Source organism: Plectrocnemia conspersa, unplaced genomic scaffold (genome assembly GCF_051122295.1).
Source record: "Plectrocnemia conspersa isolate PC_06_02 unplaced genomic scaffold, ASM5112229v1 ptg000002l, whole genome shotgun sequence".
In the NCBI taxonomy this organism is placed as follows: domain Eukaryota; kingdom Metazoa; phylum Arthropoda; class Insecta; order Trichoptera; family Polycentropodidae; genus Plectrocnemia; species Plectrocnemia conspersa.
The window spans coordinates 18,592,019-18,619,849 of record NW_028277166.1 but is presented as its reverse complement, the minus strand read 5'-3'; the positions used below and the strand labels follow the sequence as shown (position 1 = coordinate 18,619,849).

At 36.4% G+C, this 27,831-nt stretch overlaps 3 protein-coding genes across 16 annotated transcripts; 1 reads left to right on the top strand and 2 right to left on the bottom strand.

Annotated features, from left to right (window-relative positions):
* Positions 1-71: 71 nt before the first annotated feature.
* On the bottom strand, positions 72-10,977 carry ATPCL (ATP-citrate synthase). 7 transcript variants are annotated; one of them, XM_088206184.1, is made up of 18 exons: positions 10,817-10,977; positions 5,804-6,127; positions 5,545-5,730; positions 5,287-5,474; positions 4,948-5,209; positions 4,656-4,871; positions 4,429-4,586; positions 4,029-4,359; positions 3,842-3,965; positions 3,572-3,768; positions 3,386-3,501; positions 3,032-3,312; positions 2,718-2,956; positions 2,083-2,225; positions 1,599-1,761; positions 1,388-1,521; positions 1,112-1,318; positions 72-1,037 (listed from the first exon to the last, which is right to left on the bottom strand). In XM_088206184.1, exons 2-18 carry the CDS (start codon positions 5,957-5,959, stop codon positions 878-880), a joined length of 3,261 nt encoding a protein of 1,086 aa, XP_088062310.1. In that variant the 5' UTR covers positions 5,960-6,127; positions 10,817-10,977; the 3' UTR covers positions 72-877. The 7 variants fall into 7 exon arrangements, with proteins under 7 accessions (XP_088062310.1, XP_088062308.1, XP_088062311.1 ...); XM_088206182.1 differs by having other exon boundaries at positions 10,909-10,977; XM_088206185.1 differs by lacking the exon at positions 10,817-10,977 and adding an exon at positions 7,905-8,225.
* LOC148237942 (transcription elongation regulator 1-like) lies at positions 10,223-21,425 on the top strand. Of its 8 annotated transcripts, XM_088206174.1 has the most exons (22): positions 11,311-11,405; positions 11,624-11,841; positions 12,062-12,243; positions 12,316-12,470; positions 12,534-13,065; positions 14,239-14,328; positions 14,390-14,526; positions 14,586-14,718; positions 14,797-14,903; positions 15,015-15,114; positions 15,411-15,570; positions 15,649-15,796; positions 15,861-16,011; positions 16,093-16,247; positions 16,309-16,398; positions 16,464-16,582; positions 17,238-17,388; positions 19,677-19,869; positions 19,932-20,065; positions 20,131-20,310; positions 20,393-20,686; positions 20,748-21,425. In XM_088206174.1, the coding sequence occupies exons 2-22, from the start codon at positions 11,627-11,629 to the stop codon at positions 21,045-21,047; spliced, it is 3,726 nt and encodes a 1,241-aa protein (XP_088062300.1). In that variant the 5' UTR covers positions 11,311-11,405; positions 11,624-11,626; the 3' UTR covers positions 21,048-21,425. The 8 variants fall into 8 exon arrangements, with proteins under 8 accessions (XP_088062303.1, XP_088062301.1, XP_088062300.1 ...); XM_088206177.1 differs by lacking the exons at positions 11,311-11,405; positions 11,624-11,841 and adding an exon at positions 10,223-10,525; XM_088206175.1 differs by lacking the exons at positions 11,311-11,405; positions 11,624-11,841 and adding an exon at positions 10,497-10,734.
* Positions 20,746-23,787, bottom strand: LOC148237941 (pickpocket protein 11-like). Its single transcript, XM_088206191.1, has 8 exons — positions 23,587-23,787; positions 23,251-23,526; positions 22,548-22,689; positions 22,311-22,499; positions 22,162-22,252; positions 21,951-22,101; positions 21,777-21,889; positions 20,746-21,698 (listed from the first exon to the last, which is right to left on the bottom strand). The coding sequence occupies exons 1-8, from the start codon at positions 23,772-23,774 to the stop codon at positions 21,571-21,573; spliced, it is 1,278 nt and encodes a 425-aa protein (XP_088062317.1). The 5' UTR covers positions 23,775-23,787; the 3' UTR covers positions 20,746-21,570.
* Positions 23,788-27,831: the final 4,044 nt, after the last annotated feature.

The window sequence follows — 27,831 nt, the reverse complement described above, 5'->3', positions numbered from 1 at the left end:
AATATTTTGCTATACAAACTGAACGTGTAATTCTTCATATTAGTGCCGGACAAAAATAAAAGGAAATAAAAAATGTTTCAATTTCTTTAATAAAAATAAATTTAAATTATATAGTAAATATGGAAATGTTACAAGGTAAAAGTAATTTTTAACATGAGGTGATATCAAAAAATAAAAAAGAATAAACTAGAATTTTTAAATAACTACATATAAGTGGAATAACATTTTATATAAATACAGTAATAGAACAACTAATTTATGTTTGTAATATTACATCTATCCAAAGCCAAAACGTACCACCGTATGAACATATTTAAATAATAATAAACCAACTAAAATTTGTGAAAACTCATTTCATAATAAATACAAATTATTATCTGACTACCAATTTAAAACAGGGTATTACATTTCTACCTTAGTCTTCAACGGTAAAAATAGAGAAACAAAAATATTTTCTATTTTCGAACAACAGCTTAGCAAAGTTCGGGTGCCAATATTAAACATACACGATGTAAAGGTTATATTATATATACGAATATATAATCCAACAATTTTTAAGATTGTTCATTTATTTCCATTAGAAAATGCATGCATTTTCTGTTAAAATAATTGAACGTTTGAAAAATAAATTATATACATTTTCGATAAAATTACAATACTGTTATTGTTATTAAATATATAATAAATAATTAGCTGCAAAATAACATAGTTTTGAATTTAGAAAAAAACATTCAGAGTTCAAATATGCAACACTTACGAGCATTGCATTATTTTAAAATTTAAAATATAAGTAATGGTTTTAATTACATAAACAAAATCTGTTGGGGTACGTTCAATTAGCTATTAAATTACATTCGAGACATCCGATTTAAGAGTATTACATTTTAGGTAAATAGGCAATGTCCTGCCATGGATGGCGATACAGCGGTTGTTGCAATCTCTTTTGGTCGAGGAAGTGACCTACCAAACCGATGGTCCTTCCTAATACGAACAGCGCGTTTATTGAACCCATTTTAATGTATTGTTGAGCCTCTTGCCTGTGAAAAATAAAACAATAACATTAAAATTAACACGTAACATTAAACGAATTAAAATGTGACTATTTGTTTACTTTGTAAAGTCTCCGTTGTGGGAGAATAAATCCACAAATGCCGCTGCAATTAATCCGTCAACGTTGAGAATGAGATTTGGCTTCTTGCGAGTCGTGATGGCTTCGACGGCTAATGCGTAATCTAGGGTCGGATGATGAGGAAAATGGTTTAAGACAAATTTCTTCAGTACGCTCACACGCTCGTCGGGATTGTTGATCGATTTCACTCTACAACAAAATTTTTCTTTTGAAATTTTTATTAATTTTTACTATTTAAAAAAAAAAATTATAGCGCACCTGTGGCCAATGCCCATGATCAACTCTCCGTTGGCACGTTTCTCGTTAACAAAATCCATAGGATGCAGGCCAGCGTCCATAGCGGCCGAAAAATCTTGAGCCGCTTTATCCAAAGCTCCGCCGAACCGGTCGCCCTAAAATATGAAATAATAATGATTAATAGATAAGGAAATAAAATGAATAACGAAGTGTTCGAGAATTTTTAACTCACTATCGTTAACAATCCGCTCACGACTGACGAAATTAAATCTTTACCAGCCCGAGCGGTAACAATGGTATTATGAGCGCCGCTTACGGCCGGTCCATGATCTGCCGTCACTACTAAGCACATTTCTAAGAACTGACACATTTTTTCTGGTAATTCTCTTTGGAACCTACAAATTTAATTATATTTAAAATTGTGACATTCAGTTCGATGCATAATAGCGACATTAACTCATTGTTTTGGCCTGTTTTAGAATAATTATACGTTTTTATAAATCACTAAATATACAGTACACATTCAGCAATAAAACGAACATTAGTAAGTACTCTTAAATGATAGTTTGTAACAAATTAAATTAGCAAAATAAAGGGACCAGACATCTACTGAACTCACATTTTTACAGGTCCCGCATTCCGCCACAAGTAAAAACAACGAAATTTTACAGGTCTTGTAAACAATATGTTAAGTCAAACTGAAAAAAATCAATCACCATAGTAAGCTGAGCGTAAGTCCAATGCCGTTTGGACGTTCTACCAATGCAGATATAGGGACTCCGCTATACGATAGTTCCTTGCCTCTCTCGTCGCATATGGTACTGACGAATGCTGCGGGTTTGCGGACTAATCCCAATTTCTTAACAAAGATAAGGCACAGAATATTTTTTAAAATAATAAATATTTACACATACTACCAGGCGCGCGTACGATGAGATACATTCCCTTTCGCTCGTTCTCGTGTTAGAGATAAGAGCGTGCGTTACATGCGTTCCGCACGCCCACTTCTTCTCACTCGCTCTCGTCACTTAACATGCGAGTGAGCGAAAGGGAACGTTTGTCACCCATTTGCACCTGCATAGCACGTTAACTGTCAGGCAAAATTTAGTTTTTGTTACATATCATACAAAAAAATATTATATGAATAAAACTAAAATCAATATTTTTTCCTTATTATAGTATGTGTACAACTATAAGACGTCACGTCGGGTATATTTGGTGTTAAATTCCATTATGGAAGCAGCCGATAGCGCATATGAAATTTTTTTGTAAGCAAACTTTGCAGATCACACTGCAAATAAACGTTGATCACCGGCAGTTAACGTGCTAATTATCGCAATATTAAAATTACCATCGCCCATTCAAAGTCCATCGGCACTTTCGGTGGAGGTACTTCTTCACGGGGAGTGATTTGTCCGCTCTCGACCAACTTGTTATAAACTCTGGCAATTTCGTTTCCGAGAGTGTCAAACGTTTCGGGTACGAACGCTCCGAATCTTCTCAGTTCGCGATTCTTACAAGTGGCTTCTTCAACCTGGGACGCGGCGCTCGATCCGGCGTGACCGAATTGCACTTCAGACTTGAACATCGCTAAAATTATATCACAATCGGTTAGACTTTCGATACATTTTTTTTACAACAGTAAACATTATGTAAAATAACAACCTGAACACGTTCCGATGCACCAGGCCACCAAAGGTTTAGTGATTTGCTTTTTAAGCATCGCAAGGCAAACCCTGTATTCTTCGATTCCACCGACTTCTCCCAATAATACCATCATTTTTACTTTGGGATCTTTTTCATATCTGATCAGATGGTCGAGGAAGGTAGTCACCGGATAACGATCTCCACCGATAGCGACCCCTTCGTAGACCCCGTCGGACTCTTTAGAAATAATATTATTTAATTCGTTAGACATTCCACCGGACTTTGTGACATATGCGACGCTAGAATTAAAAAAAAAGTATGGATCGATTGAGTTAATCTTAGGACCGTGTCCATGTTTAGGTTTAAAATTACCTTCCAGGACGGTAAAGTTTTGATTCCAATATATTATCGATCATTCCTGCAGTGTTGCCGATTTTGAAGCAGCCTGGTTTTATTCCACCGACTGTCGCCGGACCTATTATATTAACCTTATAAAAGAAAAATTATCGTCAAAGTTTTATATTTAAATTATATTTTAAGTAATTATTGCAATAATACATTTTTCTCTTCTGCGACTTTCAGAAGTTTTCTCGTAAACCTTTCTGGAATTCCTTCGGCGATGATTACTATAGTTTTAATGTTTTTAAAATTCATCGCTTGCAATGTAGAATCGTACGCAGATCTCAACGAAGCAAAGTTGATCAGAACGGTAGCTTCGGTGTGTTTTGTAAACGCGACATCCAGGTCATTGTAAACTGTAAGAAACCGACGGGTTTAAATTATGTATGCGTATTTATATCGCGCGCTATCGAAACATAGTGCAATTACCCGGAATGAATATCTCCTTGCTGCCGAAATAGAATTTTTCCTTATGATCTGACGTGAACGGATAAACCACCGCCGTGACCGACGGCGCTTCTCGTCGACACACAAAATCAAAGTCCAACATGTTCTATAGCGAATGTCAACATATAACATAACGTACGGATGCAAAATATACAATATAAAAACAAACCTGAATTGCTCTATTCTGCATTCCCCAAACGATCGATTTGGTTTCGTTGTTGAACAAGATGTCGCCGGTAGGCAGCGGTCTCTTTTTTCCTTGACTGCAAATGTTCGCGAGTTGTTCGTGCGTAATCGGATTCTCGGTATGACCGTTCAACGCCGCGTCGGTATTTTCCGGGTGTACTGTGATAAATTTAGGATTAGGCATATCCGGAAGCCACGCTTCCTCCGGTATAGGCTCTTGTCCCAACGCCAATCGGCAGATGTACGTCATGTGTACTTCCGGACCGAAGACGTAAATCGGAATTTTGAGTTTTTCTCCCTCTTCCCGCATGCGTCTGTACATCCGAAAATAAAAAAGGGTTTTTAAATAACGAAAAAATTCAATCGAACGTTATAATAAGCACCTGAGTCCTTCTTGGTAATTCGGACCGCCTCTGCGCACAAAGATTGTGACCTTGTGCTCCTTCAGTTGTTTCTCGTTTTTGTCGATGGACGTAATAATGCCTCGAAAAGTATCGGCGACGTTAGTGAAATTTGCAATACCTCCGCCGATTATGAGTATCTTAAAATTAATACGAACATTATTACAGAGAAAAAAATAAAGAAACAACTGGAAATATTAAAACCCAACCTTTCCGTCGGGATGAGGCGTTCCGCTGCACATTAGCTTGATAATCGTAGCGGCGTACGCTGCAGTTTGACCTTCGGTGGGAGCTCCGCTGTATTCGCCGTAATTCGCTAACAGATCGGAACCGCCGATGTCGCACAACGTGTCCGTGTAAACTACGGAAGCGCCTCCGCCGGCGACCATCGTCCATACCCTCGCGTCTTTGTTTAAAATGGTCAACTGAAACGAACGCAACAACGTGAAACATACGAATACGAAGGAGCGCACATCGACAATATTTAACAGCATTTAATACTTTAAGACTAGCTCCGCTTTTCGCGTCTAACTCCGATATGTATTCTTCCTCGGGCAAGCGTTGTCTTCCGAAAGGAGGTGGAAAATCTACACCTTGCCAGTTCTTAGCGCAAGCGAAATCGGCCGTTTGGTCTAATTTAGCGGCGAGATCCAAAATATAAATTTTTCCATCGTCCGTCACGACGATCGGGTTGATTTCTAAATACGTGAAGTGCAAGTCTACGAATATCTTATGAAGCGCGACGATGAACGGAGCTACGATACTAAATTATGAAAAAATTATATTATATTATATAGCTGCAATAAAACGGGTATATTTCAATTTTAAAACGCCACTGACGCAATTTTATTTTTCGACAGTTTAGTCAGCACGCTGGCGGCTTGGGCCGCCGTCATGTCGCATCCGGTCTCGATATCGACGGTTTCGGCATCCTTGTCCACGTCGCCGACGTCGACTCCGCCTCTGCTCAAGAACATTACGGTGTCCATGTCTCGGTTGGACGTGATGCAGATGTACATTTCTTCGGCCTGAAAAAATATCGATCTTAGTAACGCACCCGCGATAGAAACGATACGAGTTTGTTTTTTAAATAATCACCTGCGTATGTTTAATGAAAGGTTCAACGATGAACCTGTCCAAAACGCCGCTGACGGCTCCGACGTTCGTCTCTTGGTTTCTATGCTTCTGTACCCATTGTCGAACTTCGACGAGATCGAGTCCGACGCCGACCAAACCCAGTTGTCCCCTGCGCTTGAGCAGCATGTCCACCTTCACGACTAACTTCTGTCGGAAAAACGTAATTACATTTTTAAGTATTTTTTCTGAAAATTCTTGGCGTATAAATTTGATAAAATACCTCAGATTTGAGCCACGGGTTGTTTTCGGCCAATTTGTCCCAGTCGGTGCGGTCGTCGATCGAGACACATCGGCAAGGCTGGGTGGCCGTATGTTCGTCTAAAAATCTGCTGAGCAAAAGTTTGCCAGAAGCCTCGCTTATAGCTTTGGAACACATCTCGGCGTATTTCTTTTCGATATTCGGTCAACGAAACGTGTCTGTTTTGCGATCGTACAATATGAACAAACAGGAACGTCTAACTGGCACCTTTCATTTGGACAGTCGGAAGATCGAAACGTTACCCTTCTCTATGTCGCTATCGAACGCACCACCCTGTGAATTAATCTGCGGACAGTAAAACGGAATATATTAGTTTGGTTCTTCTCGCTCGACCCGTCGAACTGCTAAACGAGAATATAATACCGTAACTACTTTCGTAAACGTCAATTCGTCGCGACAAAAGACAGCTACGGTGCCTATTTGGTCATTCATAAATCGACCACGTGCGCACTGGCAAATTAACGGTGCGAATATGCAACGACGTTTACCTTTTCGTATTTCGTTCGTCGGGCGATTCGAGAACGAAACGAAAATATTAACGACGACGAATTCGATCGTATCGCAGTTCGCGTACGTTCGGGGCGAGAACCTCGAATCGCCGAGTTCAGCTGGAACGGGGGGTAACGTCGCGTATTATGCAAAGACGCGGCATCATCGTCGGGCAACCAATGGCAGAGCAGTCCGGACATCAGCCGATCGGCTCAGCGTCGATCGCAAACCTTTTTTTTAAGAAACAAATCGAGATATCGAGAACGATTAAGGGTACGCCGGAACAATCGATCGCGCCGCAGTCGAAAAACGGATCGAAAACGAACTAGAAACGCTCGATCGCCGATCGCCGATATTTTGATCGAATCGGCGAATCGACGCACGAGAACGACAGACGAAAAGAAAGCGAGGCTTATTAACATTTTTTGCGTCAGATAATATATAAACCGCTCAGTTTATCGGATCAAAATCGAGGTCGAAATGTAGAAAGTGCTATCGACTGCGAGTGCGACTACGACGGCAACCTTGAACTTGTAACGATCGACGGAAACGAAAAACGAAGCTAAATGCGAATTTATCTAACGAGCGAAATACAACGAACGCACTTTCCTCGTAAAATTGTTAGAATGCCGAATCTCGAGTTCGAGTCGATACGGCGCTTTCTTTTTAACGACGATAAGACGACAGTGACGCAATCGCAGGCCTTCGAAGGAACTCGGCGCAGCTTCGACCGTCGACAAATCAAACAATCCGTCGAAGTCGTCGCGAGACAAAACGGCAATACCTATCTGCGCCTTGAACTTTGCGCTCGCAGATTTATTAGGTATTAACGGCTAGTTTTCCTTTTCGACGTTAAAAATACATATTTAGTAATAAACACCGTCGTCATAATGATAATCTGCATAAATCCGTCTAGTTTTTAGAACTTTGCCCAACGTCGTCGATCGAACGAGTACGAAGCCGTTAAATATTAATTTGAGTTATCTCGCAAGTCTAGCGATCGAAATATACAAAATGTACACGTTGCATGTTTAAAAATAAGTACATATTTGAAAGCAAACAGATGCACGGTCAACGAACGACCTACAAAACAACAACAAGACGAAAAATACGAAAAGGCGTTTAAAAAATAGCTACATGTAATAGCCGCATATTCGGTAGCGCTCGAGAGTTCGACGAACTGAAAAATGAAGTAAATCAGGCGACGTCGGAGATTTTCGAGGATCTTCGATCTTACGCGCGGTGGCGTCGCAGGACGTGACGCGGTAACACAGGTGCCCTGCGTATGCAAAGCGTCGGTTGCAGGGTCGAGCCGAGGGGTCAACTCAAAATCAATTCAAAATCGAAAACTGCATCGCGCCTCTATCTATTCGTCGACTTTATCGCGAAAGACGCGAGAAGAACGCAAGATAGAAAAACTAAACATAAATTTCAACTCGGCCGAAAACGCGAAAATCGCCATAGAAATAAAGTCAATTTTTCAATTATAAAACGTCAAGATCGACGTCCGTCGCGCTAGCGCACGTGCGAATCTTCCCGGGGTCAACGCGGCGGTTTCTACAACTGCACGTACCGATAGCTCCAAAATCGAAAAGTGAAAATGCGCACCGACGACAGATTTTCGCTCGTCGCTCGTTCTTGCGTTTGTTATTATTTTAATTTATCGGAATCTTCGGCCGACTTTCGCCAAATATCGCGGGTCTTATTTACCTTCGCTCGCAAATCGCAATCGAGTTTGCGTTATTCGAAACGAATGCAAAATTGAGACATTTGGAGAAAAGATAAGACGGATTTTCAGAGCGTCGAGTTTTCGATCTTACTTCGCAGACGATCCGCGGTGACGACGAAGACGCCCGATCGAAACACCGATCGTCGCGAACGCTGCCCGCGTACTGAAAAGTCGAAAGCGCGCGCGCACATTCGCCGAGACGAGGCGGAAAAGTCGGAAAGAGAGAGGGGGCAAAACTGGCGCGAGATTCTGAATAGGAAAAACTTTTCGCGACCTCGAGGTTGCATCGGCTGACGTCCGAGTGACGCAAGATACGAGCCGTCGAAAACAAACAGACCTAGAAAACGCGCATTTTGCGGAAACGATTTTTAACCGATAGCGAACTTATCTCGAAGAGCTGCACGCGCGCTCGATAATTAACGCGTTTTTAAAAAGCAATATTTCAGCGTTTTTATGACGCTTTTCATCTCAATAACGAATAACCGTACAACCGTAGGTGTAGCGGTAGCGCTGTAACGAAACGAAGATAAAAACAGAGCGGCACCCGTGCGCTTCGCTGGCTCCCTCGGGCGAGATTTAAATTAACGGTATAATACTATTATCGTACGGTAGCCGAAAAATTGAAATGCCACCTAAAATAAAATGAAAATTTATAACGAATACGAATACGAATAATATAAGCGCACCGTTAGATAAAAACCAGAAACGTGTTTATTATAAAATGAACCGATAGCTAGTTACGACCGAGTCGTGAAATAAAAACTTGTTTGTATATTAACGAGTGTATTGAGTGTATTTTTGAAAAACGTCACTCTTAAACGAGAAACCTATAACGGCGATTGTGTCGTATTAACAAAAAACATCACACGAAAGCTCTTTGTATAATACTTAGTCGCGACCGACATCGAGCGAAACCCGTTTTAAAAAGTAACCCGTAAAAAAGCGGAAACTAGGATAGCATACGCTACGAAAAACTTTCTTAATACATATTTAAAATAAAAATTATAATCGACGAATAGTGAACACGCCAAAATTGAGCACCGATAGTGACATCATTTGTCAAATCTAATCAGTCGGTTATTTAAATACCTTGCGATTGCGCACCGAGGAACATGATCGTTTTTATAATATATAAAAAGCGGATCTTATTATATTAGTTTTTCGGTTTAGGGTATTTATTTAACGTTTCGTCGCACGACAATCTTTGTATAATTATTACAAGTTTTCCTTGACAGCATTGTTGCGAGCGCAATTTTATCGATGACCGTGTATTTTGCGATTGAATCGTGGAAAGTGTGTAAAAAATGAAATAAAAACAATACGAACGTTTCGTCAACAATATATAATACAATAAGAGAACCTTTTTATGAATTGAATTGTACGTCGTAGAGAATTTTTTAAGAGTTAAAATTAACCGATAACGGCACGGCGCCCTCTTCGTCGCGCGCCCAATTTTGGAGGGTGATCGAAAGACGCAAGTGGGTAAGGGCAGCAGCGCGGATACAATCGGCTAAAGGTCGCCGCAAAGACAAATACGGGGTCAGAGAAGGGCGTCGTTTAGCATTCGCCATTTCGCGAATTGACGAGCGATCGCCTCGATACATAATTTCGTCGAGTGGAACAAAAGGGGGAAAGTTTAGGAAGCGCTGGCGGCTGTACGCCGTTTCAGCCGACGAGTGCGGAAACGTATAAAAATCGATAAACGTCATTAGCGATGCTAAGCCTTTGACTTTGCACTCGAGCCGCGAGCGTCGACTATTATAATAGTGACAGTTACAGACCTGTTCGCTATAAGACTATAAGCCGCCAAAGAGCGAAAAGCGAAAAACTCGAAACGAGAGCGTTCAAATTTGTAACTTTTCGTTTTTTCGCCGTTTCGAACTTTGAACGGAATGCGAATGCGAATGCTAATGCTAATGCTAACGGGCGATAGACGTATGCGAGAAGCGACAGAAGACTTGGAAAAAAGAGCGAACGCCGTTTTTTCGGTCAACGCTCTTTATACGCGAAACGCAGTTACCAAAGCGTATGGTATAATTAACGACGACGAAAAATATATGCCGTATGAGCCGTGAAAATTTTCATGCGCGTACAAAATAAGAGATATTTTTCGGCCTTTGAACTCGATTACTTCTTTGCGAGATAGCGCATACGAAAACGTCAGTAGTTAAGAGAAAACATAAGCGATTGGCAAATTCAAACAAACTTTCAAGCTTTATTCCTGTATTGTTCGAAGCGAAAAATTCAGACGTTGACTTTTAGCATTTTCTTGTACACCGGATGATTTCACAATAACATCCTATGTTTGTTTAAATTATTATCCGATCGAATAAAAGTAAGAATATATAATATTGCGCACCGACAAAAATAATCTACTATCAATGCGCTCGGGTCAATAGTTATCAGCGCTGGTTAGATACGAAATACGGAAGAAGCGAGAAACATTTTGCCATCTCACGGCTAAGGTACACCCAAAAAAAGTGAATAAATTCATTATTTAAATGTTCGAATCGAAGATGTAACCGGGTGCAAAAGTCAGAACGGTTAATAATCTGTCGACGTCTGTACGTTTTCAAAACTCTATGATGAACCGTAAACCGTTCGGTCCGGTGGAATTGGAAATTCTGACAAAATTGCTCTACGTGTCGTTCGAATGCAAACGACGAGCGACCAAGTGAGTACGAAATACATGACGTAAGTCGCGAAAGAGCGCAGAGCGAATCTTCGAAGGGCTGACGTTCAATATGCGTGCATACCGGCGTCGATTCGATCGAGCGAGCGGGCGGGCGGGCGGGCTGGCTAGTGAGCTGGCGGGCGCGCGCGCGACACCTTCGATCCGATCTCTCACCGATTGCGTATATTTCAGCAGACCGTCATCTCCGCGAACCAGAACAACCGCACGCCGGCACGCGAAGTCGCACGCAGCTCTACACCGCGCATAGACACGCCGCGCTCTTGTCTATGGTGCTATTGCTATTCCGTTCGAATATATTTTACTATGTTATTATTAATAATATTCTAACTACATATTACACGATTATTACTATTATTATTATTATTAGTATTATTATTATTATTATTATTATTACATCCTTTATAAAATTGCGGGTTTATAAAACCGACTGGTAAAATAAAGAAAAGATTTTAAGTTGAAACGCGGCCAATAATAAGTTGAAATTATCGAAAAGAGCGAGTGAAAATTTGATTCGATTTGATTAAATTAAACGCCATGGCCGCGAATCGGCGCGTTAAGATCGAGCGGCCGCCATTCGTGCGGGATCGTATGGAGCGTCTTCGCCGGCGTCGCGAGTGTCATTCCAGTAGCTAAATTGTTTAATCCTCAAGGTATTTAATGCGCTTTCATCTTTGTCGCCGTCGCCGTCGCCGTCCGAACGATTTTGCGAAACGAAAGACTCGGCGGATCGGTAGATTGGCGGATCGATCGAACCGCCGACCGCCGATCCGCCGATCCGCCGCGCGTCGCTATCCCCCCGCGCTATTTTCGTTTCGCAATCGGTGTAAAAGGTGTCAAATGTGTATAATGGCCATTGTGAACATTTTAGAAAATGGAGGAGGATTTAGCGAAATGGAGTGATGAGCGACCCGAACGCGAACGAGATGTAGAAATGGGTGATGATGAAATGAAAGGTGCAATAAAAGATGTTGATGATGATCCCGATCACTGTGCAGGTGATGAGGCATATATGGAAGGAGAATATTTAGAAGAGGGTTATGAAGATGAATTTAGACAAGGTCGCGGTGGTGGTAGAGGAAATTTTAGGTCAGTTCACTCACTTTCCTAAGATTTTGCTGTTTTTCTTTCTTTACTAGCCTAGGTGCAATATGCTTGAATCTTACTTACGCGTCCGTCGCTAATGTGCATGTTATGCGTTAAGGGAACAATAACAGAGTCGTCCCTGCCCCCACCCCCCACCCCCCACCCCCTCGTTCTCCCTTCCGACCCGCCGACCGATCGTTGACTGTCTTCGGATGCGTTTCAGGGGCAGGAGTCGCGGCGGTCCGCCGCCCGGATGGAGAGGAGCGCGCTTTAGAGGTCGCGGATTCGGACCCGGAGGACCTAGGCCGCCACCGCCCTTCTTCAGACCCCCTCGGCTTATGCCGCCGCCGTCCGGAGCGCATCCGCCCAGATATCCTCCGGATCATCAGCCTTGGGGTCATCCAGGTGACTATTTGTCTTAAGCGCCGAAACCTCGATCCGACCGAAACCGAGTGACCGATTTCGTTCGTTCCGCAGGTATGATGGGCGGACCGCCCGGCCCCTTCGGGCCTCCGGGGATGATGGGACCCGGAGGTCCGCCAGGGCCGATGGGAGGACCCCCTCCGAATCACATGATGGGCAACTACGGCGGGCCTCCCGCTATGGGACCCCCGCCTAACGTGCAGAATATGGTAAGCCGTCTCCCATACTTCGCCTATATTCGTCGAAATAACCTCGTTGAAATAACTTCGCAGCCGGGACCGGAGCTCTGGGTGGAGGCCAAGTCGGAAGAGGGGAAGAGCTATTTCTATCATGCCAGAACGCGCGAGACCACGTGGACGAGGCCCCAGGAAGGCCCGCACTGCAAAGTCATCACGCAGAGCGAAGTGGAGGCCATGGCTCAAGGGCAGATGGGAAGCAACGGACCGATGGGACCTAACGGTCCTATGAACCAGAACGGTCCCATGGGTCCCGGCATGGGGATGAACGGGCCCATGGGTCCCAACGGACCCGCGTCGGGTCCCATGGGCCCCAACGGCAACGCGGGCCCCGGAGGGCCGATGGGTCCGAGCGGGTCCAACGGTCAGATGGGTCACGGCGCGCCTCCGGGACACATGGGACCCAACGGGCCCGTCGGCCCCCCAGGGGGACCGATCGGGCCGCCTGGAACGCAGATGTCGCCGATGGGGCCCAACGTCAACTACGGCGGCGGCAACCAAGCTTCGATCGGATTGAACGGAGCGAGTCAGAGCGGAGGAATTCCAGGGATGGGACAAAAATTAGAAGGTGCGCTTTAAATTTGCTCTTTTTTTTTTACAAAAATTAGAAGGTGCGTGTTGTAGTCCGGCGGCGTCATTGGGCCTTATTTTTTTGAAAACGACCAAGGTCAGATTAACAGTCGACAGTGAGTGCTACAGGCACATGATAATCGATTATTTTTGCCACGAAATCGTAGATATTAACGTGGAAGACGTGCGGTTCCAACGAGACGGTGCAACTTGCCACGAAATCGGGTCCAACGTTAGACGTTTTGATGAGGTCAACTGACCGCCAAGATTGTGCGATTTAACCGTTTTTTTTTGTGGGGTTACGCTAAGAGTCAAGTTTACGCCGACAAATCCGAAACGTTGGAGCACATAAAACCTAACATCCGCCAACGACATGTACGAAAAGTCGTCGAAAATTACACCAAAAGGATCGGCTGCTGCAAAAAGTTAAGAAGCTGCCACTTAATTCATATTATTTTCCATAATTGATGAAATCCGAAGATACCCTTAAATTTGTCGGTTTTAAAAGTTCGAGAACTAATGTTTCATCACCTTTATTACAAAATTGCTCTCTTATTCGAATATCATTTTAAAACACTCATATTTTTAAAATAATATATTAGCAGCTACTAGGGTTTTCACACTCACCGTGTAATATGATTGATTAGGATGGTTTTTAAGTATACTTTACTAAAAGACGTCAAATTAAATGGTCAGTAAAATTATATTAATATATTGTTGTTATTTTTTTTTTACATATTGTCAGTAAAACTCCACTTGCAGCTAATAACATAGCTACAATACCAAAACCAATTATTTTTTTTATGTGATTTTTGGGTAGAAATATTTCATATTCCTTTTTTTACTAAATTCACATGATTTTGTACTTTACTTGACAAGTTTATATCAATATTTGTAAAATTTATGATATCCATTTGGCAGTATATCAGTAAAGAAAGACTGCTTATTTTATAAGCTTAGGATTCTTTCTGGACTTTTTACTATATAATGTATTTCCTTGCGAGTCGACAAAATTCATTCAAAATTTACATTGAATAGAAAATATAAACAGTGATGCAAAATTCAATATAGATTTTTCTTCGTTTTATGTATGAAGAAAGAATACTTGAAATAAATGAATCTGGTTTTTTATCTAATTATTTTTTAAACATAATTTTGTTTGATACGAAAGGGCAAATTAACACTAAGCAACCCGGCGAAGACGAAGAATTGAGCAACGATAACTCTCCGAATCAATCGGCGATGAATCACATGCAACAAGGTATGCGCGTCGTTTCGTTATTTATAATTTTCGTCGAATTTATAATTTTCACACTTACCAGACGCCGGCAAAAGTGTTCCGGTTCAACCCGGTCCGCCCGGTCAGTTCGCTCTGCCGCCTCCCGGATTTCCGCAGTGGGGCGCTCCCGGATGGCCGCAGTGGCCTGGTGCTCCGTCTGGACCTCCTCCTCCTGTTCAGGTCAGTAGCGAGAAATAAATCATCGTAAATTTCACGATAAATCGAATGCAATCTTACAGGCGCCTCCCGAACTGATGGCTAGGGCTTCCGAATGGACTTCGCACCGCGCTCCGGACGGACGCACTTATTATTACAACGCTAAGAGGCAGGAGAGCGTCTGGGAGAAGCCCTTACCGCTCAAAGATTTAGAAGGTATTCACTTATTTTTTATATATAAATCGAATGAAAAAAAAAACAAGTGAAATTTTAATTATAATATTGCTTTTGTAGCTTTTCAAAAGTCAGCCATGGTCAACATGCCGCCTCCCGGGGCTATGGGCGGGATGCCCGGTGGCGGTGGAATCTCCGCTGTTCCGGCGCCAGGAAGCTCCATGAATGTACGTAGTGTGTTTTTTTGTTGTTGAAGCTCTTTTTCGTATCATGATATTAAGGCGCTTTGAATTTAACTTTTTGTATAATACCGTCATAATTTTGTGTTTTGCCGATAGGCTGCTATGGGTCCGATGGGCGGTATGCAAGGAAAGTCGGCAGACATGGAAGCTGCGATGAAGATGCACGTTCAAAATATGATGGACGAATCTAAATTAGGTAATTCAAAAAACAAATAGTTTTTTTATTTAGATAATCGGAAGTTAAAAATAAATCTCGAAGGCTTTAATCTTCTCTGGGTACATCTGCCGATTCATTGACTGTTCATAGACTATATGTACAGTACAGTTTCAATCTTAGGATCCCCAATCTTAATATATTCGAGCATATTGTATACGCTTCTGGTTGAGATTTTTTGTAGCAACTTACCTTTTCAGGTCTGTTTTGAACAAATTACGTACGATATTGGTTGTAGACGTTACATGTTTATTTAAGATTTAATTCTATATTTATAGATGGAAATGACGACGATGTTAGATCAAAATCTGACAATAAAAAAGATTCTGACGATTCACTGCGCATGAAAGAGAAAGAACAATCGCAACAACCACAACAGGCGAAACCTCAAGACAAATCTAGACCCGTTTCTAGTACTCCAATTTCCGGAACACCTTGGTACGTATCTTTTTTTATTCTTTAACTATGTGTCTCTCGTATAATACTGTATAAATTAAATTCATTAAAATCAATCAGGTGTGTCGTTTGGACTGGCGACGGACGAGTGTTCTTCTACAATCCGACTGCTCATTCGTCTGTGTGGGAACGCCCCGAGCAATTGGCGGGTCGGTCTGATGTCGACAGGGCCGTCAGCAATCCTCCCGATATATTGGCAGATTTACAGGTACTTTATTGATCTTGATTCCTCGATTAGTTTCAATTCGTTTTATATATTGTTTGTATTCAAGGGTGTGAATGCAAGCGGTCAAAACAACTCGGGAAGTGCTACTGCTCAAGCGACGGCTGGTGCGAAACGGAATGCCGATTCAACGGACGATAGCGATGGCGACGGTTCTGCTGCTCCGGCTTCTCAACCCAAGAAATCAAAACTAGAAGAAGGTTAGTATAATATTTATTGATTATTTGTATTAAAATCAAATTTTACTGTAAATATTTAACTTGTGTTTTTATTTAATTTAGCTGGCGAGTCTATTATTACAAAGAAGGGCTCATCCACAATAGACGCTGGCAAGGAGGCAGCCATAGAAGCAGAAGTGCGCGCGGCCCGCGAGAGGGCGATGGTTCCCCTCGAATTGAGAATCAAAAGCTTCCGCGAAATGCTTGCAGAAAAAGAGGTATTATTTTAACGTAATTTGCACTAAAAATATGATACTAATACTAATGGTCTTACTACAGGTATCTGCATTTTCGACATGGGAAAAAGAGCTCCATAAGATAGTTTTCGATTCTCGTTATTTAGTGCTGAATTCTAAAGAAAGAAAACAGGTATGATTAAATTAAAACTCACTGCTTTAAGAGGTATACTCACATTACTTATTTTATAATTTTAGGTATTCGACAAATATGTTCGGGAGAGAGCTGAAGAAGAACGGAAAGAGAAGAGAAACCGTCTTCGTCAACGAAAAGACGATTTCAGATCATTGATGGAAGAGGCTAAATTGCATAGCAAGTGAGTTAAACTTAAAATATAATATATTTATATATGTGGAATCTCAAGTGCGGAAAACTTATGGTTTTGGGCTGTACAAAGATATTTCTTATTCAGCATTTCACATACATAATATTGATTATTGAACACTTATTAAATAAATTGCATATTAAATAATATATGATACATATATATTTTAACTCGAATTGGTGAAATTTTAGGATAATGTTTTAAATAAATGTTACTTTTATTAATCAACGAATCAAAAATAAAAATTAATATCTTATTTATGAAATATGTGAAAGGTATTGGATTTGTCGTATTTTTGATATTATCAAATTATTGTGAAAGCACATCATACCGGTTTCTGAAAGTTAGAAATAGTATTACTCTACTACAATTAAATAATGAGAAATTTGCCAAAATTGATCATAGCTCTCTCATATTTTTTTTTATTTAAAATTTAAAATATAATAATATTACTGAAATGATGTCAGGACAACTGCTAAAAATGCGTGGTCATAGTTCATAATTATTCCAACATTTTCGCATCATCATTAATTTTTTCTCATTAGATAAATTAAATTTGAAAATCATTTTTTAATTTCTGTATTAAATTTCTACATTTATAGAAAAAATAAATTAACTAACTAATAATTAATTTACACCCCTACAGGTCATCCTTTTCAGACTTTTCGGCTAAGTACGCGAAAGACGAGCGGTACAAGGGCGTGGAGAAGATGAGGGAGCGCGAGAATCTTTTCAACGAATACATTGTGGAAGTTCGCAAGCGCGAAAAGGAAGAGAAGACACAGAAACGGGAACAGGTAGGTTTTGGTGAGATGTTGAGCGTTTCATATGTATGCAAACACGCCGATCAATGTGTGTTTATGCGTACGCATGTAATTATAATATAGAAATAGAAGATATTTCATATTATATATACATATGTATATACTAATCATTGCAAATGTATGCGTAAATCATTTACTATTTAATAATGTTACGTGGTATTGAATGGTGCAATGTAGTATTAAAATTTTTGAGATTTACAAGTCGTTCAAAGTTTGTTTGACGTGAGTTTGTTCACTTGAATATTGTTTAATAATTGGTCTATTTTATAAATATTAATTAATAATTATTTTTTAAAGTATATCAAAAATGTTATGTTTATTTTAAATTGTCAGTTTGCTGCAATGAGGCATTATTAATTACAAAATAATTTCTGAGATGTCTCTAAAAATAACTATGCTATTGCTAGCATAACTTGAAAGTTTATGTGAAATGGAACTATACATAAAGTAGACTTTTTGTGAGCATAGTAATTGTATATGCATATTTACGTTGTGAGAATTTTTACAAATTATTGGAAGAATAATAATTTGACTTTTTACAGCAAATTAACGATTGGTAGTATATAAATAGACTAATACAACATTTTATAATATTTAAGTTTATATTTTATTATCTACTCTTATTTGATTTGCATGTATAAAATCAATCGACATATGAACTTTGATCAGTACAAGGGGGTGTTCTTCAGTTAAATGTTACAAATGCTATTTACAATGTTGCACCATTTTTTACATCATTTTGATTGTTCTATATTAGAAAATATTGTATCATATAAAGTCTATACTTACTTATTTAAATATGGGTTAAATACTATTACATGATATATTTTATTCTCACATTTGTCTTTTGTCAAGTAAACAATATCCTAGCCGTTCTCAATGTGCAAGTGTTTCAATGGTTAGGCGGCGCCGCCCCCTCTACCTGCCGACGTTTGGACAAAAAGGGCTATCCATACTGAATGCTGCTCCTCCTGCTGCGACATGTTTAAGCAATCCTGCTGCATGTAATGTATGATTTAAGACTATGATGTTGCCTTACCGTCGTTCTATCGGGGATTCGTTCTTGAGAAATACAAAAATTTTAATATTTAGAAAGTTGTTTTTTGTTCATCTATTAAAAATTTGAATGCAATGAACTTCTTAAAAAATTAAGATTGTTGTATAAAAAAAGCGTAACTTGAAGCGTTCAAGCTCCAAATTTGAGCATAGAAAATTAAAATATGTTTATAAACCCATTTAGATTATTGTAATGTTAAATTGGTTGTTATAAACTAATAAATATTTTTTCTCCAAAAACGATTATTATATGTGAAATTTAAAGTCACTCATTGAATATCTATTTTATATTTACATACAAAATTATAATATGTAAAGATGACTCAAATATCGGCAGAAACAAAACTTTTTAGTTGTATATAAAATAAATATTGAAGTGATTTTGCTTTTATATCATTATGCAATTCAAGTTATTTAATATAATGCATATAAAAGTAAAATGTGTAATTATTATGTTAATTTATTTAATAATAAGTTTATACTATAACATTTTAAGATGTTGATAAATTTAACTTTGACTGTAATTATATATAAGATATTACAGTACCATTTACGTAATTTACTCATATATTCAAGTATCTATAATATAATTATTTTTAAATTTATCAACATCATTTTAGAAATCATGTAATTAATTGAACTAAAGCGATTATAATAGAATTTTGTAATTGTGAAATAAGAATTATTTGTTCATAAATTCCATTATAAATATAAGAAATTAATTTAATATTATATATGTGAAAACGATATTCTGGTGATTGTTAGTTCATTATATTCAATCAATTTTTTTTTTATCTAAATCAAACTAGTACTAGAATATCATTTTTATATCTGAAATTACTTAACAATATACTTTTATAATTTTTCAGCTCTTAATATTTCAGATTTTTCTCTTTCAGGATTTTATAAAAACTTTAGTTATATGTTGCATGATATTTCAGGAATTTTTCATTATCAGTTTCATAGGCGCCAGTCTGTGGGAGTTCAATATTCTGTTGGAAATCATAAGAAAAAGTTCATAAATTATGTGTGAATCACCATAAGTTACGTTTTAATGTTTATGAACGTCGATTAACTATGAATTCCAACAAAGAATACAATAAACGTTTAAGATGAAATATTGACATTATAAGATTGCTGACTTTTTATGTTTTCTTTTTTATGCTCTCGTCTGGTTTGGTCGCTGTGAATATTCAACGGATCAGATAAGAAAAGATTTCTTCGCACTTTTGAAAGAGTGTAAGGATGTAGATCGACACGCGCGTTGGTCGGATATCAAAAAGAAGGTTGATTCTGACCCGCGTTATAAAGCTGTGGACGGATCATCCACTAGAGAAGATTATTTCAGGGATTACATCAAGATTCTTAAAGACGAAAGACGCAAAGAAAAAGATAAGGGTAAGTAAGAAAGAATTATTTATAAATATTTCAATTAAACTAATTAAATTAATTAAATTCAGATCGAGATTCGTCTCGTAAGAAGGACAAGAAAGACAAGGATCGCGATCGCGATAGGGATAGGGACGATAAGGACAAGGACAAGGATAAATCTAAGCGTGATAAAAAAGAAAGTAGCCGGGATGCTGAGAGCGAAGTTAGTATATTATATAGAATAACGTTTGGCTAGTGAAATGTGTTATTTAATATTTAAACTGTTAGATTGAGGAGGAGGAGGAAGAAGAAGAAGCCGTTAAGCAAAGAAACGAAGCGAAAGAAAAAGCCGCTCGAGCCGAAGCTTCAATCAAAGAAAGGGAACGAGAAGTTCAACGCGCTCTTGCTACTTCACTTCGAGACCGCGATAAAGAAAGGGAGTTTCATAAAAGAGACGAAGCAGTTCAAGTTTGTTTATTTATTTGTGACGAGTGACATTACATATCATTTTATGTATTAAAGTTTACATATATGTTTTTTTTTTGTTTAGCACTTTAATGCCTTGCTCGCTGATCTTGTACGTAATCCTGAATTGGGATGGAGAGAAGTCAAGAAACAATTAAAGAAAGATCATAGGTGGACACTTGCAGAACTTCTGGCTAAAGAAGATAAAGAAGCATTATTTGTTACGCACACTGAAACATTGAGTCTCAAAAGAAGGGATAAATTCCGAGAGATGTTGGATGAACTTGGAAACAAGGTCACTTTGACTAGCGTATGGAGAGACGTACGCAAACTCGTCAAAGAAGATCCTCGTTATACTAAATTTTCTAATTCTGATAAGGTAATTAATAGATATGAAATGTTTAATTAATCATGCCTTTATTCAATTTGTGAATTTTTAGTGTGAACGAGAATTTAAGGAATACATCCGCGATCGCACATCTTCTGCCAAACAACAGTTCAGGACATTGTTACAAGAAACCAGGTCATTAACTCATAGAACTTTGTCGACAGTTCGAGATCAGCCTGCACAGCTTTCCGATATAGAATCACAACTTAGTCAAGATTCTAGGTATTTGGTATTGGAACATATAGCAGATGAAAGAAAGCAGATGCTTATGACATATCTTGAAGAACTCGATAAACGAGGTCCACCGCCTCCGCCGACTGCTTCGGAACCGTCAAGGAGATCAACTAAATAAGTTTTCACATATTAGTAGTTCTTTAGTTCGGGTGTATTAGAAAATGGGTTATGTTTATTTGCAGAAATTAACAAATCTAATCAAGTACTATTTTATTATAGTATAATCTAATATATTATTCAATTCATCGTTATTCTGGATTAAAGATACTATTGTATATATGTAACTGTTTAGAATAGTTAAATTCATTTTATCACTGTTTTTTGCATCGCTTTTTGTATGTAATATAATTTTTGGTTTTTAATCTGCATTTAAAAAAATACTTAATTGTTTGAAGAATATTCCTGTTAAATATTATTATAGTAAAATTATTTGTATATTATGAGAAATGTTATTAAAAGCTGGTTAATATATAAAAAATGTCAGACTGAAATTTAATAACATACTTATTTTATTCTTGTAAATTTTAATTTTCACAATACTTAGAAAACACTTAATTTTAAGACTGTCAACAACTGATTCACATTCTTCAAGCAGTACACACGATTAATGAAATAAATATGTAATCTAAAAAATGAAAGTTTTATTTGTATTCAAAGTCCTTGATCTTCTTAGAAATATTGAATATTGTGTTGTAAATGCACATTAAAATTTCTATGATCGATATAAAACTGACACCAAAGAATAGTACTCCGAAACCACCAAAAGAAGCTGAAAAATAAATATACATGCGTATTTATTGTAATACATATATAATATAATTTGTTTTATTAAATGTAAGATCAATACCAATTAAATCGTTGATCGTAAAGATAACATCTTTATACATTATTACTTTGGGCATATGAAGTGAATATTTAGCTGAAGCTTGTCTATCGAATATTGTTACAATAGAAGAGTTCCTGAAATATAATATTGTGTTAAACAATGCTAAAGAAGTAGGATATATTAGGAAATAATCACCATGGAGAAACTTGGATTTTGTGCATAAGATAATTTGTTTCGATGCATTGAGGTATACAAGAGCATTTTGCTAGATTTTGTGGTAAATTGATTAAGATTTCCATATTTCGTCCGATGCAAGACATTCCCTTTGTGTCGCATGGTTTTCCATCTTATATTAAATTTATTATTAATATATGTATGTTGTGATCATATGTTATGTAAGTAGTACCTCCAACGATATAGAAGTATGGTCTGCATCCACAAAATACTAGAGCCATACGAGACCTGCATTCCATCTGACACAGAGCGTTGCTATAAGCCTTAAATATTTATTATTTTAATGCGTGTATATATTATATATTACAAAATCTTTATTACCGGAATAGTCGATGAAATATGTTCTTCAGGATATTTACATTTTCGTTGTTTTACGCTCAACGTTTTTATCTCAGAAGCTGATTCTATGTATGATGTCCTAAAGACTGCGTCAAGTTCTTCGTCTTCTTCGACAGTCTCTATTGGATTGGAGTTAATCTCGGCAATTTCATATGGAGAATGTATGAAGTACTATTAAATTTCTTTATTAATATAATATATTACATACAAATATTTTACTTTTGCCGTTGTATTCATGATGTTGAATTTAACGAAGCATTTTTTATTCAAGTAGTGACACTCCAACAGCTTCCGTTTCTTCGAAATTATATATGGATCCATTTTTTTATTGAGCATTCTCCACGTGTTGATGCTTTGATAACTGAAAAAATACATCGATGGCTGAAAGTATAATGATATGTATTTAATTGTAATTAACTAATAAGATTAATTTAACCTTAATGATTTTTTAATTTCAAAAACTGCAATATTTATTTATTTACATACATAACAGCTTTACGCCAATGCACCATACATAGAAAAATAATACAGTAGACCCCCCAATGAAACGGTAAATTGGGACAGCTGATAACAGGTGCTTTGTTGCAATAAGATAATGCTAGTTCCAATGGTTGCAACGATACAATATTTTCACTTTCAGTGTCTTGAACATACAACATGATTTTTACGTTTTTGGACCGCTTAAAGATGTAGTGCAAAAGAAGTTTTGGTTCAATGAAGATGTGTGGCAGGCGGTTCACAAGTTGCTGCGCACTTATGTAATAGAGCAAAAGAATTTTTATAGTTACACATGTTGAATGTCATGGGGATTACGTAGAGAAATTAGCATCTTTGTACTTTTTTCTTTCAATAAATTATAAAACAAAAATATTTTCCTACACAAAAAAAGCACTGAATATACTTATATTAATATTTCTGATACCTTGAAAATATTGAATTGAAAGTTTTGCATATTCCCATCTCTGTGACAATTAGGTCCCAAATTGGCTTATATGAACTATCGTGAACTGTCGTTTTGATTGTTATCTTTGGAGAAACTGCATATACCACCGACATTAAATCTATATCTTGAAAGTTTTCGTCATTTTCATACTTCCAAAACTGTCGTACATTAGTTCTGAACGATATTGTCGTTACAAGTTGAATGAACTCGTAATAATGAATATACTTATCATGTTTTTCCGTAATGTTCCATTTGCTAAAAGAATAAAAATAATAATAATATTATGTTATAAGTTTAAAAATTGACCATGATTACTTTTTTATGTATTGATTTGCCAAATCCAAATCTGTTGAATCTGTAAAGCAGGCAGTTATCGCTGGAAACTTAGTCTTCCAGTCTCTAAAGTTCTTTTTGATAGAAACCACCGTCGGATTGGTCAAATATCGGTTGATTTGTGTTAATCCCAAAATTATGAAGTAATACATCAAAGTGACAGTTATCATGGTCCAAAATAATCTATAATATTTTATTAATAACTTCATTGCATGATAATATATTCAATATATAAAGTAATATTTAAAATACCTTTCAGTAAAATGAACTCTTTTCTTAACAATATGCTTCAAACCGTGTAGAGTAGAAGTCATGCAAAATTCTATTACATTTTCTTTTAAAGTTAACCAAATGCTCTCTTTCAAAAAGTGTTTAATTCTATTGAAAGTATTTTTTAACCTTAATAACATTTCAAATCTACTTTTTAATGACATTGTTAAATTAATATACTAATAAAAATATTAAAATCAGAGAAACTGTTTTATATAGACAAAAACTACTTATCCTCGTAGCCCCGTTCTTTATGATTATGGAATATCCTAAAGCAGTTTATATATGATATTTAAACCAAGTTATCCCTAATGTGATCAAAATGAGTAATGACCATTATAAAACACAAAAGCAATGATCAGATTATAGATAACAATGATATATTTTTATTGAAATACATTATTTATAATACAATTTATTTGTTGTTAAATTTTAGCTTTATTTTATTCTTCAAGACTAAAAATATTTTGATTATCAATGACAAAATTTCCATAGCTGATATAAAACTGAATCCTAAAAATAATGCTCCCATTCCGCCAAAAGATGCTAAAAAAATAAATATAGAATCAACATATTTAACTATGGAATGAACATTTTGTGTTAATTGATATTTACCTATAAGATCTGTAAAGGAGAAGAAGATATCCTTATGCATCATCATTTTTGGCGTTAACAATGAAAATGTGGCTGTAGATTGTGTATCAAATATAGTCGAATCTGTAACATTCCTAAAAGCATATATACAAATATAAATAATGGGCGATATGTTTTCTTGTATATTCATATTTAAGTTTATATATTTTGTTATCCAGAACCCTTAAATCTTAATTATTTGTGTCACATCTTGACTCTGTCTGAATTAAATGAACGAACGTAGGGTTTATACACAGCTTTTTTAAAACAGAAGGTGCAAAACTCGGCTATTAGTGTTTCAAAAAGTTTGTTACATTAAAATATTATATTTATAACAAAAAAACAATACTTACCAAAGTGTAAGTTTTTGCGAATGGGTCATGTAATTAATTTCCTTACACTGTGGTATACAACTACATTTGGCTAGATTCTCCGGGAGCTTAATCAATAATTCTGTATTACGCGCTATACATGCCATGCCATTTGCATTACAAATTTCACCATCTGTAAATAGGAGAAAAATCCTCACCACATTGTCGTCAAACATTACATGTATGAAATGCAGTAAAATATTAATTACCTCCAATTATATAAAAATATGGTTTACAACCACATAACGCAATTGCCAATTGACTTCTGCATTTCACTTGGCAAAGAGCATAACTATATGCCTAAAGATATAAGAATATTAACTTAGGAATGTATTGATTTTTTAAATGTGCATTTATTGTAAAAAAATACCGGTATAGTAGAAGAAATAGGTTCATCGTGGTATATGCATCTTCGTTGACTAACTGTTAAAGATCTAACGTCTTTTCCAGCTTCCATAGAGGTTGTTCTAAATTTGATTTGTAACTCCTGACCCTCGTCTAAAGCTTCTACTGGATTTGAAGTTATTTCAGCAATTTCGTATGGAGAATGTACGAAATACTAAATTTAATTCAGTAATTATTTAAAACATTTCCTTATTTATATTGCATGAATATATTATATACTTACATTACCAGTCGTGTTAACTATAGTGAACTTAGCAAAGCAGTTTTTATTTAAGTAATTACATGTTAACAATTCTTTTTCAGAATTGATCTGAAATTTATTAGATTCGCCGATGTTTAAATTCCTCCATAATTTTATGCTTTGATATCTAAATATAAAAATATTTATTTTTATTGTTGTATCTAATATGTCACACGTTATAAAACTTACTTTGAAAATAGAGAATTAAACGTTTTACACACTCCCATTTCTGTAATGACTGTGACCCAAGTTGCTTTAAAATCTTTTATGTGAAAACTAGTTTTAATCGTATTTTTTGGTACAACAAAAGCCACCAACTCCATCAAATTAATTCCATCGAAATTCGGATCGTTTTCATACTTCCAAAACTGTCTAATAGTCGATCTGAATATAGTAGACGTTGAAAGTTGTACAAATTCTTTATATATCTGAAAGTTCTCATTATTTTCTGTCAAATTCCATTTTCTGAAATACATTTATATTATAAGTATTTCATAACTGTTTATTAAAATATATTACTTACCTATGTATGTATTCTTTAGCTCGTTCAAGATCTATTTTATTATCTGGACAAATAGTGACAGCAGGAAATATTCTTGTCCATTTTCTAAAATCTTTTCTTAGAGACACTACAGTAGGATTAATGTTATATCGATTTAATTGAATTAGTCCCAATTGTAAAGCACAATATGTGAAAAATATTATCATCACAAACCAAGATATTCTATAATTAATATGAAATAAAATAGGCTTATAATATACATATAACTATTAAAATAGATACATACCTCTCTGTGATGCTCACATTTGGTTGTACTATATGTGCAAAACCGTGCATTGATGTCTTCTGACAATATTTCTTCAAAACATCAAACAAACTTATGTCTTTATCTGACTTTTTGTTTTGCTGTTTTGAAACCATTTTTTGCAGCAAATAAAATATGTCAAATATATAATGAGTAGTGAGAGAATAGGGAATTACAACCCTTATATATGTTAGAGCAACACAATTAAATGTTTTATTAACGGTTTGTATTTTAATGGATTAAAAGTATTTTAAAGCGTTCAGTCATGATCGAATAATAATTACTACTTCGCCTGTATTCATTATACTAATCCATAGATACATTTACATTTTCGTGAATTTATTTTGTAAAACAAATTGAAATTGTATAATCAACATTTAATTCTTACAAGAAAAAGTTGACAATAATGACATTTATATTATTATTATTACAAACGAGTACTGACTGACTAACTTTTGCCTTCTCCCCTGGAAAATATTTTTTAAAATGTGTCATTTCAGTGAAATTATACAGTGACTAATATTTTATTTCCCAGTTCCTTGGCATAAAGCCATTGAAATTATATCGGAATACATTTTCACCGGTAGATATACATATATTTTTACCATTGAAAATATAATTTATCTAACATATGCTAGTAAAATTAGATGATTTTAACTTTTTCATACATAGTAATATATACATTTACATACTTATCATTATTTCTTTACATGCGTTGTATAAATGTTACAGTGAATGTGTATTTTTCGATAAGTTTATATTTTCACTAGTGAAGTCTAAATACATTTTCACCAGTAGCTATATTTCTACTAGTGAAAATATAATTTAACTGATAGACGCTATTGAAATAATGCTGCTCTAAAATGTCTATTAAATTCAATTTGACAATTGTGAAACGTCTATTTGCTGTTCAAACCCAAATCTAATCCAATGAAAGTTCTAAAACTATAATTAATATTAAAACTATAAATAGTTTCAGAACTTTCATTAAGTAAAGTTCGAGTCCAAAATACAAACTAAACCAACTTAACTCTCAGGGGAAAATAAGCGAAAGAAGTACAGATAGACGTCGCACCTTGCATATTGCTTCATAGTTTGTCGGCACTTGGATATTACACTTTGTTTTAAAAATATTATGGCTATCCTTACCTATATTACTATAGACTTCTGATATTACTATGGATCATACATGTATTAGTGTCTCCATCAGTGACAAATTTCTGTAAATCGAAGAAATTTTAGTAGTACATTTCTTTCGCAGAATACAGTTTATTATCAAATCAAACCTCTATGACTATATCCAATTTGAGACAAGCAACAGAATTTTACTTTTTTCAATACGCTCTTCCAAGACATTATGATTTTGAAGACAAATATTTTTTTAAACGTTATTTAGTAACACTTTTGGGTCACGTATAATTTCATGTATTTATTCAATTCTCTTGTGTACATAGTCGGAGATATCAGATAGAAGTGCTTGTCGAAGTAAATTATTAACGTA

Coding starts and splice junctions, on each gene's coding strand:
- ATPCL (XM_088206184.1), bottom strand. CDS start 5,959: ATGTGTTCCAAAGCTATAAGCGAGGCTTCTGGCAAACTTTTGCTCAGC. Junction 5,475..5,544: donor CTTTCATTAAACATACGCAG/GTGATTATTTAA, acceptor ATATTTTTTCAG/GCCGAAGAAATGTACATCTG. Junction 2,957..3,031: donor GTGCATCGGAACGTGTTCAG/GTTGTTATTTTA, acceptor ATATAATTTTAG/CGATGTTCAAGTCTGAAGTG.
- LOC148237942 (XM_088206174.1), top strand. CDS start 11,627: ATGGAGGAGGATTTAGCGAAATGGAGTGATGAGCGACCCGAACGCGAA. Junction 12,244..12,315: donor TCAGCCTTGGGGTCATCCAG/GTGACTATTTGT, acceptor TTCGTTCCGCAG/GTATGATGGGCGGACCGCCC. Junction 15,571..15,648: donor CCAATTTCCGGAACACCTTG/GTACGTATCTTT, acceptor AAAATCAATCAG/GTGTGTCGTTTGGACTGGCG.
- LOC148237941 (XM_088206191.1), bottom strand. CDS start 23,774: ATGATAACTGTCACTTTGATGTATTACTTCATAATTTTGGGATTAACA. Junction 22,253..22,310: donor ATATTTCATCGACTATTCCG/GTAATAAAGATT, acceptor TAAATATTTAAG/GCTTATAGCAACGCTCTGTG. Junction 21,890..21,950: donor AAAATCCAAGTTTCTCCATG/GTGATTATTTCC, acceptor ATTATATTTCAG/GAACTCTTCTATTGTAACAA.